Source organism: Lissotriton vulgaris, chromosome 1_1 (assembly GCF_964263255.1).
Source record: "Lissotriton vulgaris chromosome 1_1, aLisVul1.2, whole genome shotgun sequence".
Taxonomy (NCBI): Eukaryota; Metazoa; Chordata; class Amphibia; order Caudata; family Salamandridae; genus Lissotriton; species Lissotriton vulgaris.
The window spans coordinates 1,613,662,431-1,613,678,745 of NC_141685.1; the positions used below are offsets into that span (position 1 = coordinate 1,613,662,431).

Genomic DNA, 16,315 nt, shown 5'->3' on the forward strand with positions numbered 1-16,315 from the left:
TGCACATGGCAATCCAGATCTTGCAGGAGCAATAGTTGGTGCCTCTCTCAGGAGTATCTTACTTTAAAATGTGCTGTTGCTGCCCATACCTCAACTGTAGTAGCCTCCATGGTAAACAGGAATTAGAGCAGCTGGATTAGGCTATTCATACCCCTCTCTCCCTCCGATACTCTGCTTTTCCTCCTTGCTGACCTCGATCTTTCCTCAATACTTTGAGGGCAAAGCGGAAGGCTATAAAGTCTGCCCCAATCCCTAGCCTTCTCATGCCACAACTGCTCTCGCCATACCTAGTGCATCTTCAACTATAGCGATACCATTGTTGAGGTACCAAAGTAAACTGTAACCAGCATTGCTAGTTGTGGCAAGAAAATTTGCCGGTCCAGACGTCTTTCCTTGACACAGACTAATCTCTTGCGCAGGTTTGAGAGGTACCACTCTTTGCTTCCCGATGATATTCTGGAGCATTACATGCTCAAACTCAACTGCAGCAAGAAAGATATGGAGCAAAAGCTGCTGATGTCTAGGATCTTACAAATACTTCTTTCAACCATGTATAGGGCAAAGGATGTGTATCCTGGCCCCATTTCCTAACATTTATCACTGAGAACCATATGGAGAATTTATGGAACAATTATTTTGATTGAGTTTTGGTAGCGTACAAAAAACATAAATCCTTCCCTACAGCATTCAGCCGGCCAGCAGAGTGAAGCTTAATCTCCCCAATGATCTTGTCCATATTGGTTGTCTACTAGATATTCCTTTAATTGGTTCCTGAATTTCCCGATTAGCAGGTCTTCAGTGAGTTCTATTGTCCCCATGATTGTTGCTGCCATTCGTTCTGAGTCACTAGTCACAGTCGGTTAAGTCATTAGGGTAAGTCATTTATGTGAATACCATGGCCAGGAACACCAGACATAGACCCCATAATTTCTCAAAGTCTACCCCTCTTTGCTACGCTGCCATAGAAAATATTCTCCATCCCTATCATTTCCCCAACCCTGTACTGCCGCTGACTGTGTGTCTGGCCTTTGTTGTAGATCTGGTGGTGTTCCAAGCTTGCAATCTTTAGGGGATGTAGTACAAATATCAGGACAGTTTTATCAGGGGTTCTTTGAGGAGGCATTTGAGGCTTGCCCTTAGGAGAACTGCAGTCAATTCTTTGTCCGTGAGAGTCCTTCCTAGTTCCTTATCCCATCTCATTTTTCCCACTTATTTCCAGGTACCTGGTTGCGTATCAGCTGTTTATATATGCCTGATAGTATGCTCTTTTCCCCATTTTTTTGTATTTTGGGAATTTTAATATAATGTTGTGGGGGCAATGAAGAGGATTTATATGATTAACATTGTAGAATTTAGATGTATGTACGTTTTATATGTTTACTTTTTTTCTTTTTCCATTGTGAGTCTTTTTCACAGTTTGTGTTAGAAAATTGCATTTATTCTGCTGTCGATTTGGTTAATTCCAATTTGTTATTAATATTTCAGGATATTCAGTTCTCATTTTAGTATGGAATAATTTTGCATTATGTAGATACTCATTGGGACTTTAGTGAAGCACTAACATTCCCCAGCAGTATTCATGAGCTTGATATAATGTTTCAATTCATTACAGACACTAATGTGTAAATCTTGATTTTACTTGTGTTTTAGATTAGAGCATGACTTGCAGAATTGGGAATCGAGACTCCAAATGAAAGAAGAAAATCACAGATCAGAACTGGAAAGTTTACAGTTGGAAAACAAAGAACTAGTGTCACAGTTAGAAGGGTCTCAGAAGCTTCACAAGGATTGCCAGCATGAGCGATCTAAGTTGGATGAAGAAGTAAAGTTGCTGAAAGGGCAATTAACAGTGCTTGATAATTCATTCAGAGAATGTGACTCTATAAAAGAGGAACTTGAAGCAGTGGTCAAAGAACTGGAATCTGAAATCCAGAATTATAAATTTAGTAGTGAGCAGCTTCAAGCTGACCTGCAAGCCTCCAAAGAGCTGACCAACAAGCTTCATGCAGAGATTGAATCAAAGGAACAGAGTATTATTGGACTTCTTGCTGCCAAGGAAGAGGCTGTTTTATCAGCAACCACTGAGTTATTAGAGCAGCACAGAATTGAAGTGAAGGGGCTAGAGAGTAAACTTATTCTGGCAGCAGAAGATAAAGAGAACCTGGAAACTGAGAAAATGGAACTAGAGGAGAGACTGGGTGTTCTTACTGGAAAGATGAAGACCATCAAGGATCAAGGCAAAGAGCACAAGGCCCGTCTCGATTCCTTCACCAAGTCCATGTCTTCCTTGCAGGATGACCGAGACCGGGTGCTGGAAGAGTACAGACAATTGGAAGAGCGACATCTTGCTGCAATCTTTGATAAGGACCAACTCATCCAAGAGGCTGCTCGTGAGAACAATGAGCTCAAAGAGGAAATCCGAGGCTTATACAGCGGGATGGATGACCTAAACAGTGAAAATGCCAAACTCGCTGCTCAATTAGTGAGATATAGGGAAGACCTTAATCAAGTGATCACCCTGAAGGACTCTCAACAGAAACAACTCCTGAAAGCTCAGCTGGAGCAAATCCACAGCCTCGAAGAGGAAAAGAACATCTTAGAAAGGCAGCTAAGAGACTCTGTGATAACGGCTGAGCAGCTAAACCAGACTGTAAATGATTTGCAAGATCAAAAGCAAAAAGTAGCAAGTGAGTCTGAGACGTTGACTTTGTGTGTCTCTCAGTTAAATAGTGAGCTTGCTGCACTGAAAGGTGGTGGCCCACTTTTTGAGCTAGAAGTGGAACTGCAGAATAAAGAAAAGGATTTGGAAAGGTTGAGCGCGGAACTCCTTGTCCTTCAGGATAGGATAAAGGAACTAGAAGAAAATATACTCAGTAGTGAGAGGCAGGCTGAAGTTAAGGTTGCAAAAATGGAGGACAAGCATGAAAAAGAGCTCAAGAGTCTACAGCATGAAGCAGGTATCATGAGAAATGAGACAGAAACTGCAGAGGTACGGGTGGCAGAGCTGGCTAAAGACCTGATGGAGATGGAGCAAAGGTATCTTTCAGTGTTTGAGGAGAATGTGGATCTGAAAGCACAAGCTGTGGCTTTTGGAAAGTCCATGAGCTCTCTCCAGGATAGTCGTGACGCGGCCCAGGGACAACTTGAAGATCTGGAAAAGAAATACTCATCTGATCTTGAGATTCAAGAGGTTTTAGTTAAAGAGCTCCAGAAAGAACTGACTCAGCTCAGAGGCGATCAAGGCTTGCTGATAATGGAGAGAGACTCTTTGTCTGTGGAACTTACCTCCTTAAAGAGCAGCTCAATTGAACAAGATCTGCTCTCCCAAGTTGAGCAGCTCAAGCAGCAACTGAAATCTAAAGATGAAGATGTTGCTCGTCTGTCCTCGGAGCTGGATAGCTACTCCACACAGCTGAAGTCATTCTCCAATGCCATGGGGAGCCTACAGGATGAGAGAGACCGGCTACTCAGTGAGCTGGACAGACAGAGGAAAGTGGAGGAGGAGAAACAGCAGAGTGTGGCAGGGGCTAGTCCTGCTCAGGTGCAGAGCATGAAGAATGCACTTTCTTCTCTGCAAAATGACAGAGACCGCCTTGTAAGTCATCTGAATTTTTAATCATTATCTTATGGTCGATTATGGTTTAAGGAGCCTTAGATCTTTCCTATTGAAGGCAGTGTTGTAGTGTGATATTTAGATACAGGTGAGCACATCCCCGATTGCTTTTGGAAGATCCACAGCAATGATTTTTAAATTGAGACTGAAAATAAATCACTGCCATGAGTCACCCCAACATAAATTAGTAATGCTGTGCTATCATTCTCCGTGGTACCAAACCTTGTTTGAGCTGCCTAAAGTTAAGTTCCTCCTGCTATGGTCCTTTTCTAATTTCTTAGTACTGACTCTGTGTTTGTCTATGGAGTTCTTATTCTTAATGTTATGTCCAGGTCAGCTTCATCTCAAATCATAACATTTAGAATAACATTCTGGGTGATACCGAAGCCTAGATCTGTTTGGAAACAAAACATCCATTTTCTATTAAAGTAGACAAAACAGGACTCTTGCTTGAAGTATCAGGCTTGCTAGTACAGAGCCCCTCCATGAAGGCCTGGGGCCATCTATAGCGGTCTGTTGCAATTTTCCGCTTCTAAACATATTCTTAAGCACTTTATCTTACTCAAGCTCTTGTTTGGTTCTGTTTTCTGTTGGATAGATTTTAGTTAGTCATTTACAGATGGTTTGTGCTTTTCACAAAAATATAAGTATATTTCCTTTGTAAGATTAGAATGCAGGACAAAATGTGTCTATGTTTCTTTATTCCTTTTACCGCCTAGTATATACAGAATATTTAAGTGTGTACATTTCTCACCAATGGCTTAAACAATGCTATGTGACCTATTCACCAACAACAGAAGCTTTATATTAGTTAACAAAACTTAGGAGATGGTTATGGAACATCTACTTGTGTCTGCATTTACAAAGAATTCCTATATGTTTTTGTTCACTATTTTATATCATAGACTGCTTCTCCAACATTTCGATAGGAGAACGTTTTCATATTCCTTCAGGGTTGATAAGAGCATTGCTTATGTATGTATATTTTGAAAGAAACTTTAAAGAGAATTAAGAAGTTATTTGAACTTCACTCTGTTTTCTAGCATTATTTTAATCAGTTGTTTATTCATATTTATTTGCAGCTAGTGAGACCTTGTTCACCCTCTTCATGTAGGCACTAATTTCAGAATGGTGCCATATCTGTCTTTCACCAGGATAAAGTCATAAAATTGACCAAGTTCTTCTCAGTGATACACATGTTTATTTTTAGTTGGGAATGATTTTGTGATTGGAATGTAAATTTGTGCAAAACCCATAGTGCTGTCTTTGCCCAAACAGACCTATATCTTTTTCTACTAGATAGACCTTGGTTTGTGTTGTCTACCCCCTAGGAAGGAAATCTGTTTTAAGGTAACGCAGTTTGGTTGTGGGGATCCCACTGAAGGTCATAGCGCACTTATCAATGTCAGTGAGCATGATACCAGACTACCAGCTGCACAGCCATTTTCCTGATAGGTGTATGTGTTAATCCTAAATCAGCCAGCAGTTCTACGTTAACCCTTGCAACTTTACTGACTAGTAGTGCCACATGCTCAGTAGCTGAATGTTTGTTCATTTGGAGCTACATTTTAAATGTCTATGACAACGCATTACATACGGCAAGAAGAATGTTGGTCCCAACACAGTTAAGCATTGTACTGCTCCCACAAGCTCCACTCAATTGCTGACATTGTTTGCTGCGGATAGATGGATGTGTCTGCTCTCAATGAAATCTGAGGCTAAGTGGCTATTTAATGTTTCTTTTAAGGTATTAGATTGCTGTTGGCCCATATTTATACTGCAGTCCCTTGGATACCTGCTTTTTTGTTGCTCTTCTTGTTCCATTTTACAAGGATTTACTTTGCATTTGACCTATACCTTTGGCTATGCCTGTCTTTTTGTCTCATTGAAGTTAAAGGAGTTAAAGAATCTGCAACAGCAGTACCTGCGAATTGGAGAGGAGGCAGGAGATATCGCCCAGCTAAGAGCCCATCTGCTGGAGTCTCAGCAGCAACTAGATGAGCAGCTAAGTCTACAGGAACAGCTGAGGCAGGAAACTGTTTCCCAACAGCAAGAACTCCTGCAACTAAGGTATATGTTTTAGGTTTTTCAAACTTCACGATCAATGTTTTTTTCACTCTGCCGGTCACACCCTAGACTTAATTTTATCGATGTTGCCACTAGCTGGCATTGACCCTCCAAAACCGTGCTTTGGTCTGATCATTCATTTATCTGTTTTATCTCCCGCCCTCAAGACAAAAAGTCAAGTACACACCTGCCATAACAAGCCATCCAGACAGTGGAAGAAAGTTACCCCTCTTGCATGGGCCAATGACATGTGCCCCCTTTACAATCTGACATCGCAGACATGGACCTAGTGCTCTGTAATTTCAATGTGATATTGAATTCGTTTTTTGACAAAATCGCCCCTCACAGCATTGTCAAAAAGAGCACTCAGACCTCATGCTCCTTGGTATACTCCTGATCCAAGGACTAAGCAAGCCTCCTGTAAAAGACTGGAAAGGATGGCATTTGACTAATCTCCCTGCTGACAAAAACATCTATAAATTGGCCCTAATGGCATACCATCTCAACATTAACTTAGCTCGCAAAACCCATATTGCGACAAAAATTGACGAGGCAGCGAACTCATCTAAAACACTTTTTTAAATACTCAATTCCTTCATAAATCCGGCGGCCTGCTCTCCTAAACCAATTCCGTCGTAATCACTATGCGACGTTCTGGCAGATCATTTTGATGGCTAATTCAAGGAGATCTACCAAAACTTCTCTTCCATCACTGCCGTGCCCCATGAGAGGCATGTAGTCCCTATTCTTCTTACTGTCCCAACCAGCAATTTAGGTAATTTCAAAGAAATTTCTTTAGAAAACACCTTTAATCTTTTGAGGTCTGTGAAATCCGGCTCTCCTACAGACGTTTGTTTCCCTAGAGTTCTGTTGAACCTTGCTTGTGAATTGGCCCCACAAATCTGTTCCTTGATCAATTTATCATAACTACTGGGAAAGTCCCCTTAGACTGGAAGTCGCCCTTAATTAGACCCATCCAAAAAGTCTAATTTAGTCTCCACCGATCTTTCTAAATACTGTCCTATTTCACTCCTCTCTCTGTTGGCTAAGTTACTGGGAAAGTACATTAATCAGCAACTCACAACCTACCTTGAGGCTAACAGTCTATTATGGAGCTCTCAGTATGGCTTTAGACCCTTCACAGTACTGAGACAGCCTAGCTTGTGGTCACTGACCATATAAAATGAGCTCTTAATGCCAATGTTCCTACAATGCTCGTTCTACTAGATCTGTCAGCAGCATTTGATACAGTGTTTCATCCACAACATCTCGACTACTGGAGATCGGGATTCATGGAATGGCTCTCAAATGGTTAGTGGACTTCTTGTCCCTGAGATCCCAAATGGTCGTTCTAGGTCCTTACAAGCCTAGCACCATGTCACTTGACTATTGGGATCTCCAGGGCTCCTCACTCAACCCTACGCTTTTTAATATCTATATCACCCCCCTTGCTAAGCTTGTTTTGAGATTATCTCATACGCGGATGATACACAGCAGCTTTTTTCCTTTGGGGATAATGTATCTAAATCTAAAGCTTCGTTCTCCTCCAGGATGTAAGCCATATCCACCTGGATGCTGGAATACAGGCTTCAGCCCAACCTCTCTAAAATAGAAATCATGTTATTTGGACAAACCCTACTTCTTTGGGATCCTGACTGGTGGCCAGCAGAGTTTGGCCCTGTCCCTATATCCAAACTGGTGGTAAAAAACCTGGGGGTCTGCCTGGACCAATCCCTCTCTATGACAGAGCGCACCTCAGCCACTATCCACTCCTGTTTTCATATGTTGCGTCTGCTGGGAAGAGTTTTCCCTCTATTACCACTCTCCTCAAGGAAAACCCTTGTCCAGGCCCTGGTAATTAGTCGTCTGGATTACGGCAACTCACTTTTGGCTTCCATAAATGAGAATTTGCTCTCTAAACTTTAGGTTGTCCAGAACACTGCCGCTCTTCTCGTATGTTACCTCCCCCAGACACAGCAATAGCCCCTTTTCTTCAGTCTCTACATTGGCTACCGGTGGGAAAGAGAATTATTTTTAAGCTGGGCTGCCTACCTCAACGCACTCTCCATGATCAAGGTCCATCCTTCTTAGCCTCCAAGCATCTGCTCCACACTCCCTCGAGACTTCTTAGATCATGTGATAAGGCCTTCCTCAGAGTCCCTAGGTTTAGGAAGGCCAGAGCAGGCTGTAGATCTTTCTCTTTCCTTTCCCCTCATCTCTGAAACAGATTGCCTACACAATTATGCGTCAGCGAAAATCATGCCCTTTTTAGGAAGGCGCTTAAGACCCACCTATATTAGGTTTGCTTTCAGCCTGTTTGCATGTCTTGGCCCCACACTGAGACTTGTTGGGGCTCCCTCGGTTCTGTCCTATTGCTGACACCATCCGGAAACTTCACTGGCTTCCCATGGCGGAGTGGATCCAATTTAAGACTTTATGTCTTTCTTTTAAGATACTGAAGCTCGCTACGCCTAGCCTGCTCTGTAACTTGCTTGCCCCGTATACTCACCCCCGCTCATTGCATTCCTTAGGGCAGCATTTGGTCATTGTTCCCAGTGTAAAACGCTGTCGAGCGGGATGACGGTCCTTCCGTTGCTTTCTGGCCAAACTATTGAACTCCCTGCTGGTTCAAATACGGGGTTTGGAGGGTCTGTTGGATTTTAGGAAAGCTATGAAAACCTATCTCTTTCCATTAAAATAGCTCTCTGGTCTTTGTTTTTTGTTAGAGTTATCCTTCTGTTGTGATCAGGTCTGTTCTCTGATGCTGGAAGCGCCGGGACGCCCCTTTACTGGGGCAGCTATGCGTTATATAAGCACGGATAACATAAAATAACATAGGCGGAGGTATCTTGGGCACATTATTTCGTTGAATTCCTGGGATAGAAGTATTAACAGTGGTTGCCAGACCGTATAGAAGGTGGCAGTGGTTTTGTGTGAGTGTGGCTTGAATGCGTTCCATCCCCAATGTATACCAAAGTTTGTGCGACCAGCCTGTGTGAGTGGGCCGCGTGTTAGTCCCCCAGATAGACAGGATATGTTGGGAGGCTGCCTGCAATGCTAGACCCATTTGTCGCCCCTAATGGATGGTGAGCACGTTTGGAAGTCCTAGGATAGTGTAGGCTGGAAACCGTGGGATTTCGCTGTCAAGGGAGGTGTCTATGTCTTCGAGGACAGAAGTCCAGTAGGCCGTGACCTCTTTGCAGTCCCAAAGAAGGTGCGTCAGCGTACCTATCTCACCACACCCCCTTCAACAGGTCGAACTTCAAGATGGGTTGCCCCTGTGTAACTTAGCTGGGGTTAAGTACCAGTATATGACCAGTTTCACTGCTGTGTTTCTAGCCGTATGGTTGGCCCAATAGTAAATTGACTGCCACTCCTGTGTCGAAAGTGTTCTTCCTAATTCCTCTTCCCAACGCCTCTGACCGGCCGAGCGGTGTGACTCGGAGGGAGGAAAAAGCATCTCATGGAGCTCCATAATCAAACCGCGGTCTGAAGTTTTCGTAACTAGCCATTTTTCAAACTCCGTCATTCGCCTACCAACTAGGGGATTAGTCTTGGGTTGCGTGAGCCAATGCTGGAGGTGGAAATATTGAAAGAGCTGCGGCGATTTGACATCATAAAACTGTGACAGTGTGGAGAGTGGTAGGACGCCTTCTAAGTCAAAAAGTTGCCCCACCGAACTGCAGTTGGAGCCTCGCCATTGTGGAAACATGTGAGCGTCGGTTCATGGAGGGAAGTCAGGGTTATCCAGTAATGGAGTTAGCGGGGACGGGAATGATGTGAGTTCCTGCTTGGTAGCCACCGAGTCCCACACACCTAGTATTGTACGCGTGATGGGCGATTTCTGGAGGTACCGCGGTCTGTGGGTGCGGCGGAGGAATGGTATTTTCCATAAGGAGGTCTGGGCCATCGCCCTGTATTGGAAGAGCCGCCTCTTCTCTGATTCGGGCCTGTATCATTCTACCAAGTATCTCAGCTGTGCCCCTTGGAAGTATTGTTGCAAATTAGGAATCCCTTGGCCCCCTTCATCCATCCCTCGAAAGCTAGCTGTTTGTTCATACGCGATCTCTTCCCCGCCCAGATGATGTGCTGAATCGCTGCTCTCAGCGTCTTGATCGCCCCGGTCGGAGGAAGCACTGGAATAGTCTGAAAGATATATAGTATCTTAGGGAGTGCTGACATTTTCACTGCCACAATCCTCCCTAGCAAGGACAGTGTTTTTTTCTGCCAACGCCCAAGATCGCTGTGGATCTGCGATGTTACCTTGGCGTAGTTTAGAGCCACTGTTTGTTCCGTGGACGGTGCGAGGGTGATACCTAGGTAGGGAAGTTGTGTCTAAACTAGTAGACCCCCTCCATATGTGGGTGCTCCGTGTTGTGTGTTGGCATTTTTACCAAGTGGCAATATCAGTGATTTCCCTCTATGTACCTTGAAGCCTGACACCATACCGAATGCCTCCATCTCCTCTAGAAAGCCCGGCACTAAACATCTAGGGCTATCAAGCGCCGCCAAAATATTGTCAGCGTATAGGGCGATTGGGTGTGGCTCTCCGCCGAAGGTTATGCCGCGGATATCAGGGTTGTCGCGCACCCTCTGTGCTAGCGGCTTGATATATAGCGCAAACAAGATGGGGGAAGTGGACACCCCTCCCTGGTGCCACGTTGGATTTCAAATGTCCGTGAGCTCAGTCCGTTGATGCGAATCCGTGCCTGTGGATGATGATAGCAGCTTGCAACCCACGCTTGAAAGCGTTCCCCCTACGCCAAAGTGTATCAAAGCCCTCTCGAGAAAGCCCCAATCAACGCAATTGAACGCTTTCTCAGCATTAATGGCCAAGAGCACCGAATCTGATTGTTGGAAGTGGGCTTTGTCAATTAAGTGGAGGATGCATTTGGTGTTGTCGCTGCATTGTCTACCGGGGATAAAGCCCGATTGGTCCGGCTCTATGATCCCCGGTAGACAAGGTCCAAGCCTTGAGGCTAGCACCCCTCTGAAGAGTTTGAGGTCAATGTTAAGTAAGGAAATCGGCCAGTAAGCAGAGCACTGGGTAGTGTCCTTGCCCGGCTTAGGCAGCACTATGATGTCAGCCTCCAGCATGCCAGGTGGGATGGAACCGGGGCCTTGGAATGAGTTAAACAGTGTAGAAAGAATCGGAGCAAGTACTGGATGGAAAACCTTGTAAAAGCCGAAGGAGAAACCGTCAGGGCCTGGTGATTTCAGGGGTTTAAGGCAGGAGATGGCGGGACCACCTCCTCGATTCTGACAGGTGCATCTAAGGACCCTGCGTTTGCTGTGTTCAACGCGGTGGTAGCTATGCCATGCAAATAAGTTTCGACACTATCTACAGGTGTGGGATCTTCCTTGTAGAGAGATGCATAATAGTCCCTGAACGCCCCGCTATCTGTGCCTCGTCGTGGATCTCTTCCCCTTCTGTGTTGCGTAAGGTTAAAATTTTTGAACGCTGGACCTTGGTCCGAAGTACGCTCGCTAGGATGCGTCCCTTTTTGTTCCCCCCCCACGTAGTATGTGTGTTTATGTTTATGTTTGTGCGATTTGTAGAGCGCTCAAATACCCGGGGGTGTCTCGGCGCTGTGGATTGGGCAGTAGACGAACAGAGGGCAGTTAGCGTGTGAATAACCAGGTTTTCAGTTGTTTTCTAAAAGTAATGAGGGAGGAACTAGTTTTGATGCTGAGTGGGAGAGCATCCCACAGTTTGGCAGTGGAAATGGTAAAACACCTGTCACCCCAGTTGGCCCTTCTTGTTCGTGGTACTTTGAGAAGGTGAGCAGAGTTTGAGCGAAGAGTTCTGGGTGTAGCATACGGTCTGAAGGCCTGTTTAAGAAACTGTGGGCCAGAGTTGTTAATGGCCTTGCTGGCGATACACAACGCCTTAAACTTGATACAGCTCTTAATTGGTAGCCAGTGCAGTTGGCTGATATAAGGGGAGATGGAGCAGAATTTAGGAATGCCCAGTAGGAGTCTGGCTGAGGCATTTTGCACCAATTGGAGCCGGTTAAGGACCTTCTCTTGCGCATTGAGGAGGATAGCATTACAATAATCAGTACTTGAGAAGATAAGGGTGGAAATTAAGGTTTTTCCTGCAGAGGGTGGAAGATAAGGGAGTAGCTTTTTAATTTTCCTCAATGTAAAGAATGAGGTAGATACCACTGAGTTGACGTGGTGGTTAAAAAGTAGTCTGTCATCAAAGATGACTCCCAGGTTTCTGACCTTGGTCACGGGTTGGGGTGGTGGACCCATCTCATTGGGCCACCATTGAGGGGACCAGCTGGGTTGAAGTTTTCCAAATGTCATAATCTCTGTTTTTGACCAGTTTAACTTAAGGCAGCTGGAGGACATCCAGACACTAATAGCCCGATTCCCTCTTGAAAATTGGCTGCCACTTTGATACCATCATGGTGAACTGACAAGACCAACTGGGTATCATCAGCATAAGTTGTAAGGTTAATGCCGTGTTCTTTGATCACCCTCGCTAAGTCCGTAACATATATGTAGAATAAGGTCGGACTTAGCGAGGAGCCCTGTGTCACTCCACATGGGAGGGAAAAGGGGGGGAGGGGGGGGGGGGGGGTAAATGAACCCAATTTCACTGCCTGGGTGCGATTCATAAGGAAGGAGGTGAGGAGATCTTTGGCCTTATGTCTGATGCCAACAGCTGAGACACGGTCGATCAGAATAGTATGATCGACCGTGTCAAATGCTGCAGACCGGTCGAGCAGTATCAAGACTGCAGCTCCTCCATTATCCAAGGTCATTCTGATATTATCGGCCACCTTTATGAGGGCCGTCTCAGTTTTGTGCCCCTGTCTAAAACCGAACTGGGAATCGTCCAGCAGGTGGTTGGTATGAATAAATTGAGACAACTGTCTATTCATTATGCTCTCAAAGATCTTTGCAGGGAAAGGGAGGCACGAAATGGGTCTATAGCTGGATGGTAAAGAAGGGTGTTTTATTTTAAGAGGGGCCTGACAATGGCATTTTCCATACTGCAGGATAAATACCAGCATGGAACATGGAATTGCAGATATTGGCTATGGCCGGTGTGATCACCTCAGGAATAGTGTTGAGGATGACCGGTGGGCATGGGTCCATAGGTGAGCTGGATTTAATGGTGGAAATCAGATGAGCGATAAGTTCAGGCGGGGCCTGCTGAAATTCTGAGAAGGTAGGAATATCAGATGTTTTGTGATCAAGAGAGGGGTCAATGTCAGGGCCCGATTGCGGAGTAAAATCAGAGAAGATGGATGTGACTTTATCCGAAAAGAATGCTGCCAAGGAAATACAGAGTGATTGGGAGGTGTCAGGAGGGGGATTAGGTGGGTTAGACAAGTGGTCGACTACCTGAAAGAGTTTTTTGGCAGAGCCATTTGCCATATTAATTTGGCTGGTGTAATATCTGCTCTTTTCGGCGGATATAAGTTGTTTATATCTGGTCTGAGCATTCTTGTAGGCTTGCTTATCTTGGAGGTTGTAATGTTTCCGCCAATGTCTTTCCAGGTTTCTGCAAAATTGTCTTTGCAGCCGGAGGGATTCGGTGAACCAAGGGGCAGACGGCGTCCTTCTATCACGTAATGTCGATTTAAGGGGTACCAAGGAGTTGAAAGCCGTGTCTAGGAGGTCTAGATAGTTGTTAGATGCTATTTCAGGGTTTGATTCAGTGATATTGAGGGAATTACTCAGTGTATCCTTAAGGCGAGCGAAGTCGATGTTCTTCCAATTTCTAGTGACTGATTGTGTAGTGGAAGTAGTGTGCTTGGGGTGAGCTATCCTGGGTTTGATGTTAAAGAAGACCACGGAGGGGTCTGTCCAGGTGAGAGGAATAGTACTGACTATTGTAATATCTGGATTGTTTGTGAATATCCCATCCAGAGTGTGGCCAGCTGTGTGCGTAGGGGAAATGACAAGTTGGCGTAGTCCAACTGCTAAGAGATCGTTTATAAGCAGAGTTGTGCCACTGTCCGTCGCTGATTCTAGGTGAAAGTTAAAGTCCCCAAGTATGGTGTAGTGGGGGGTTCCCGCGGTGGTCTCTATAAGATGATTAATGTTGGCAAGAAAATTGGTACCGGGACCTGGGGGACGGTAAAGCAAGATACCGGTCAGGGATTGGTTGTTAGTAAGGATGACGGAAAAGGAGACTGATTCACAGCCTATGTGATGAAGGGCTACTGTTTTGACACGAAGATGGGTTCTATGAATGATGGCTATACCACCTCCTTTTTTATTTACTCTGTCTAATCGGCATACGCAGAAGCCTTCCGGTAGGGCTGCCCTAAAATCAGGTCCTGATGCTTCGTCACCCCACGTCTCAGTTATGAAAAGTAGGTCGAGGGTGTGATTGACGATTAATTCAAGTATATCAATTTTATGTTTGGGGAGAGAACGAACATTAATAAGCGCGGCTTTAAATGGTTTGGATTGGGCTAGTGAGGGTTTTTTTTCAGTACACTTAACACATTTAAAAGGACCTCCGATCGGATCATGAAAAATGGCCTGAGGAGGGAAGTGTGTTAGGTGGAGGGAACTATTCAGTGACATCAGCTCAGATGAAGAGTAAGTTATCCTCGGGAGGTAGTGGGGCTGGGTCGACTGGCCAGGGGGCATGGGCCTTGGCCCGGACCCGGCGCAGACGGGCTCCACTTTGGCGCGCACCGCTGCGCGGGACGGGAAACATCTGCTTATATGGAGGAGCAACTAGAGTGCTGACCTTCTTGTTTTAGCCGGAAGTGGTAGGGGGACACTACCGGTTGCGGTGCCAGGTTCCCTCCACTCAAACTGAACATTCACCGGTGGAACGGGGAACACGCCGGGGCAGAGGCAGTGGTGAGTAAACACAAAATCCTGTGACAGTTCAGTGAAAATAAAAGTAATTATTCAAATCAATCACAATTAAAATCAAATTACATCTGTTGCATCAATGCGCTACCCTCGGCTAGGAGGCAGAGATTGCGCTGGTGTCTGTCAATAGGCGGTCCCAAACTGCTAGTAAAATGGTTAGCGTGCCTGACTTAATCTCAGGAATGCAAGTGCAAGTGCTGCGAGCGGCATGCGCTCGTTCGTCTAAAACATAGTTGGCGTAGTCGGAGAGCAGCGTATTTGGCCCAATCTGTATCTAGACTTGCCAGTTGAGCTCTGGCGATTTGTAACTGTTTCCAAATTCTTGGAGCTCCCGTGCGACTATGCACCTGCTCCAACTCAACTACTTTGGCCGTTAGGGATTCCCGTTTGGTTTTGCGGTCTTTGACCTTGGCCACCGAAATGGCTATTCGTTCTCACCTCGCCACTGCCTTTAACTCCCCCCACGTCCGGCCGATCATTAAGCTTGATATAGCAAGTGATGCGTTTACGGAGTTGCTGGACTCTCTCCCTACGTAGCAGGAGGGATTCCCTTAACCTCCATCGACCGGGTGGTACCTTGACCCGGGGGACCCTAAACGTTATTTCCACGGCCTCGTGATCTGAACTGGCAGCCGGAGTGACATCCACATCCACTACCCGAGTCTCCAACTCAGAGGAGCCTATGAAGTGGTCTAATCTGGCGTGCGTGTGGTGCACATGAGAGTAAAAAGTGTAGTGTAAGGTCTAAGTGTGCTTAACTCGCCACAAGTTCTTAGCCCACTCTGTGTCAACCACTCTTTCCCTGCTGCCGAAATGGCGCCTGCGTGCCAAAGCGGTGGCCTGATCCGTCTTTGTCTTTATCCATCACCAAGTTGACGTCCCCCCTCATAAGTATTAAGGGGTCGGGAGAACGTAGGGCCTCCGACAAGGCATTTTTGATAAAGGGTTCCTGACTCGTGTTACGGGCATGAAGGGATCCCAATGTCATTGTCATGCCTCCCAGGGAACGTGTGGGACCTCTTCCTATGCCAATCTTTAGTGAGTAAGTGAGTTTCCTGAAGTAAACAAATCGCGGCGCCTGAGTTTTCTAAATATGGCAGGACAGCTTGCCGCTTAATGGGGTTATTGAGCCCCTTCGCGTTCAGTGTGAGAACTTTCAACGTGGCTTCAGACATCTCGTTACAGGGAAGTGGATCTTGCGCAGTCTACTATTCGCCTTTAACGCTGTGCCCTACACGTGGGCCGCAGCCCCTGTCGGCACACTGGTTCCCACCCCTTCCCCCCAACTCCCCCCAATTCTCGCCCCCCATCCTGACCACCCGCCCTCCCGCCTCCCCCTCTCCAGTAAACCATCTGTGGAATGTAGCTCCTCCTGATATTGTAGTCCCGAACTCCCCCCACCCCGAACCCAACCATAAAGCCCCAACAGTTTACCACAGTCCCAAGCCTGGAAAACAAAACTGCAGGCAGGTGGTGAAGATACCTAGATGAGCGAACCCCCCTCGGCTCACCGCCCAGTCCCCCCCCCCCCTTGGGCCATCGCTGTTGCAGTGCCAAGGATCCCCCAACATTCAAAGGCTCAAACTGCCGCTTACGTATCTCTGGCCACTTCTTGGATGGCCAGGGCCCTTTCCTGCGCCATAGTGTCAGGGTCCGGTTTCAGCTCCTTTGCATGTGACCGTACACGGCCTACTCTTTGCCACACTCCCCGTGAGGATTGCTGCGAGGGCCCTGGTGAGGTAGGCCCATAATCGTGCTCAAGTCCCAGCAGGGCGCAAGTGT

The 16,315-nt window shown here is 46.1% G+C and overlaps 1 protein-coding gene across 5 annotated transcripts in view; it reads left to right on the plus strand.

Moving 5' to 3' along the window:
• GOLGB1 (golgin B1) overlaps positions 1-16,315 on the plus strand; it is a 294,232-nt gene that overhangs the window by 167,854 nt on the left and 110,063 nt on the right. For all 5 annotated transcript variants that reach the window (XM_086918651.1, XM_086918690.1, XM_086918672.1 and 2 more), the window contains 2 exons: positions 1,651-3,595; positions 5,505-5,683. In XM_086918651.1, coding sequence (XP_086774777.1) covers positions 1,651-3,595; positions 5,505-5,683 — 2,124 coding nt within the window. The remainder of the gene's footprint in view (positions 1-1,650; positions 3,596-5,504; positions 5,684-16,315) is intronic.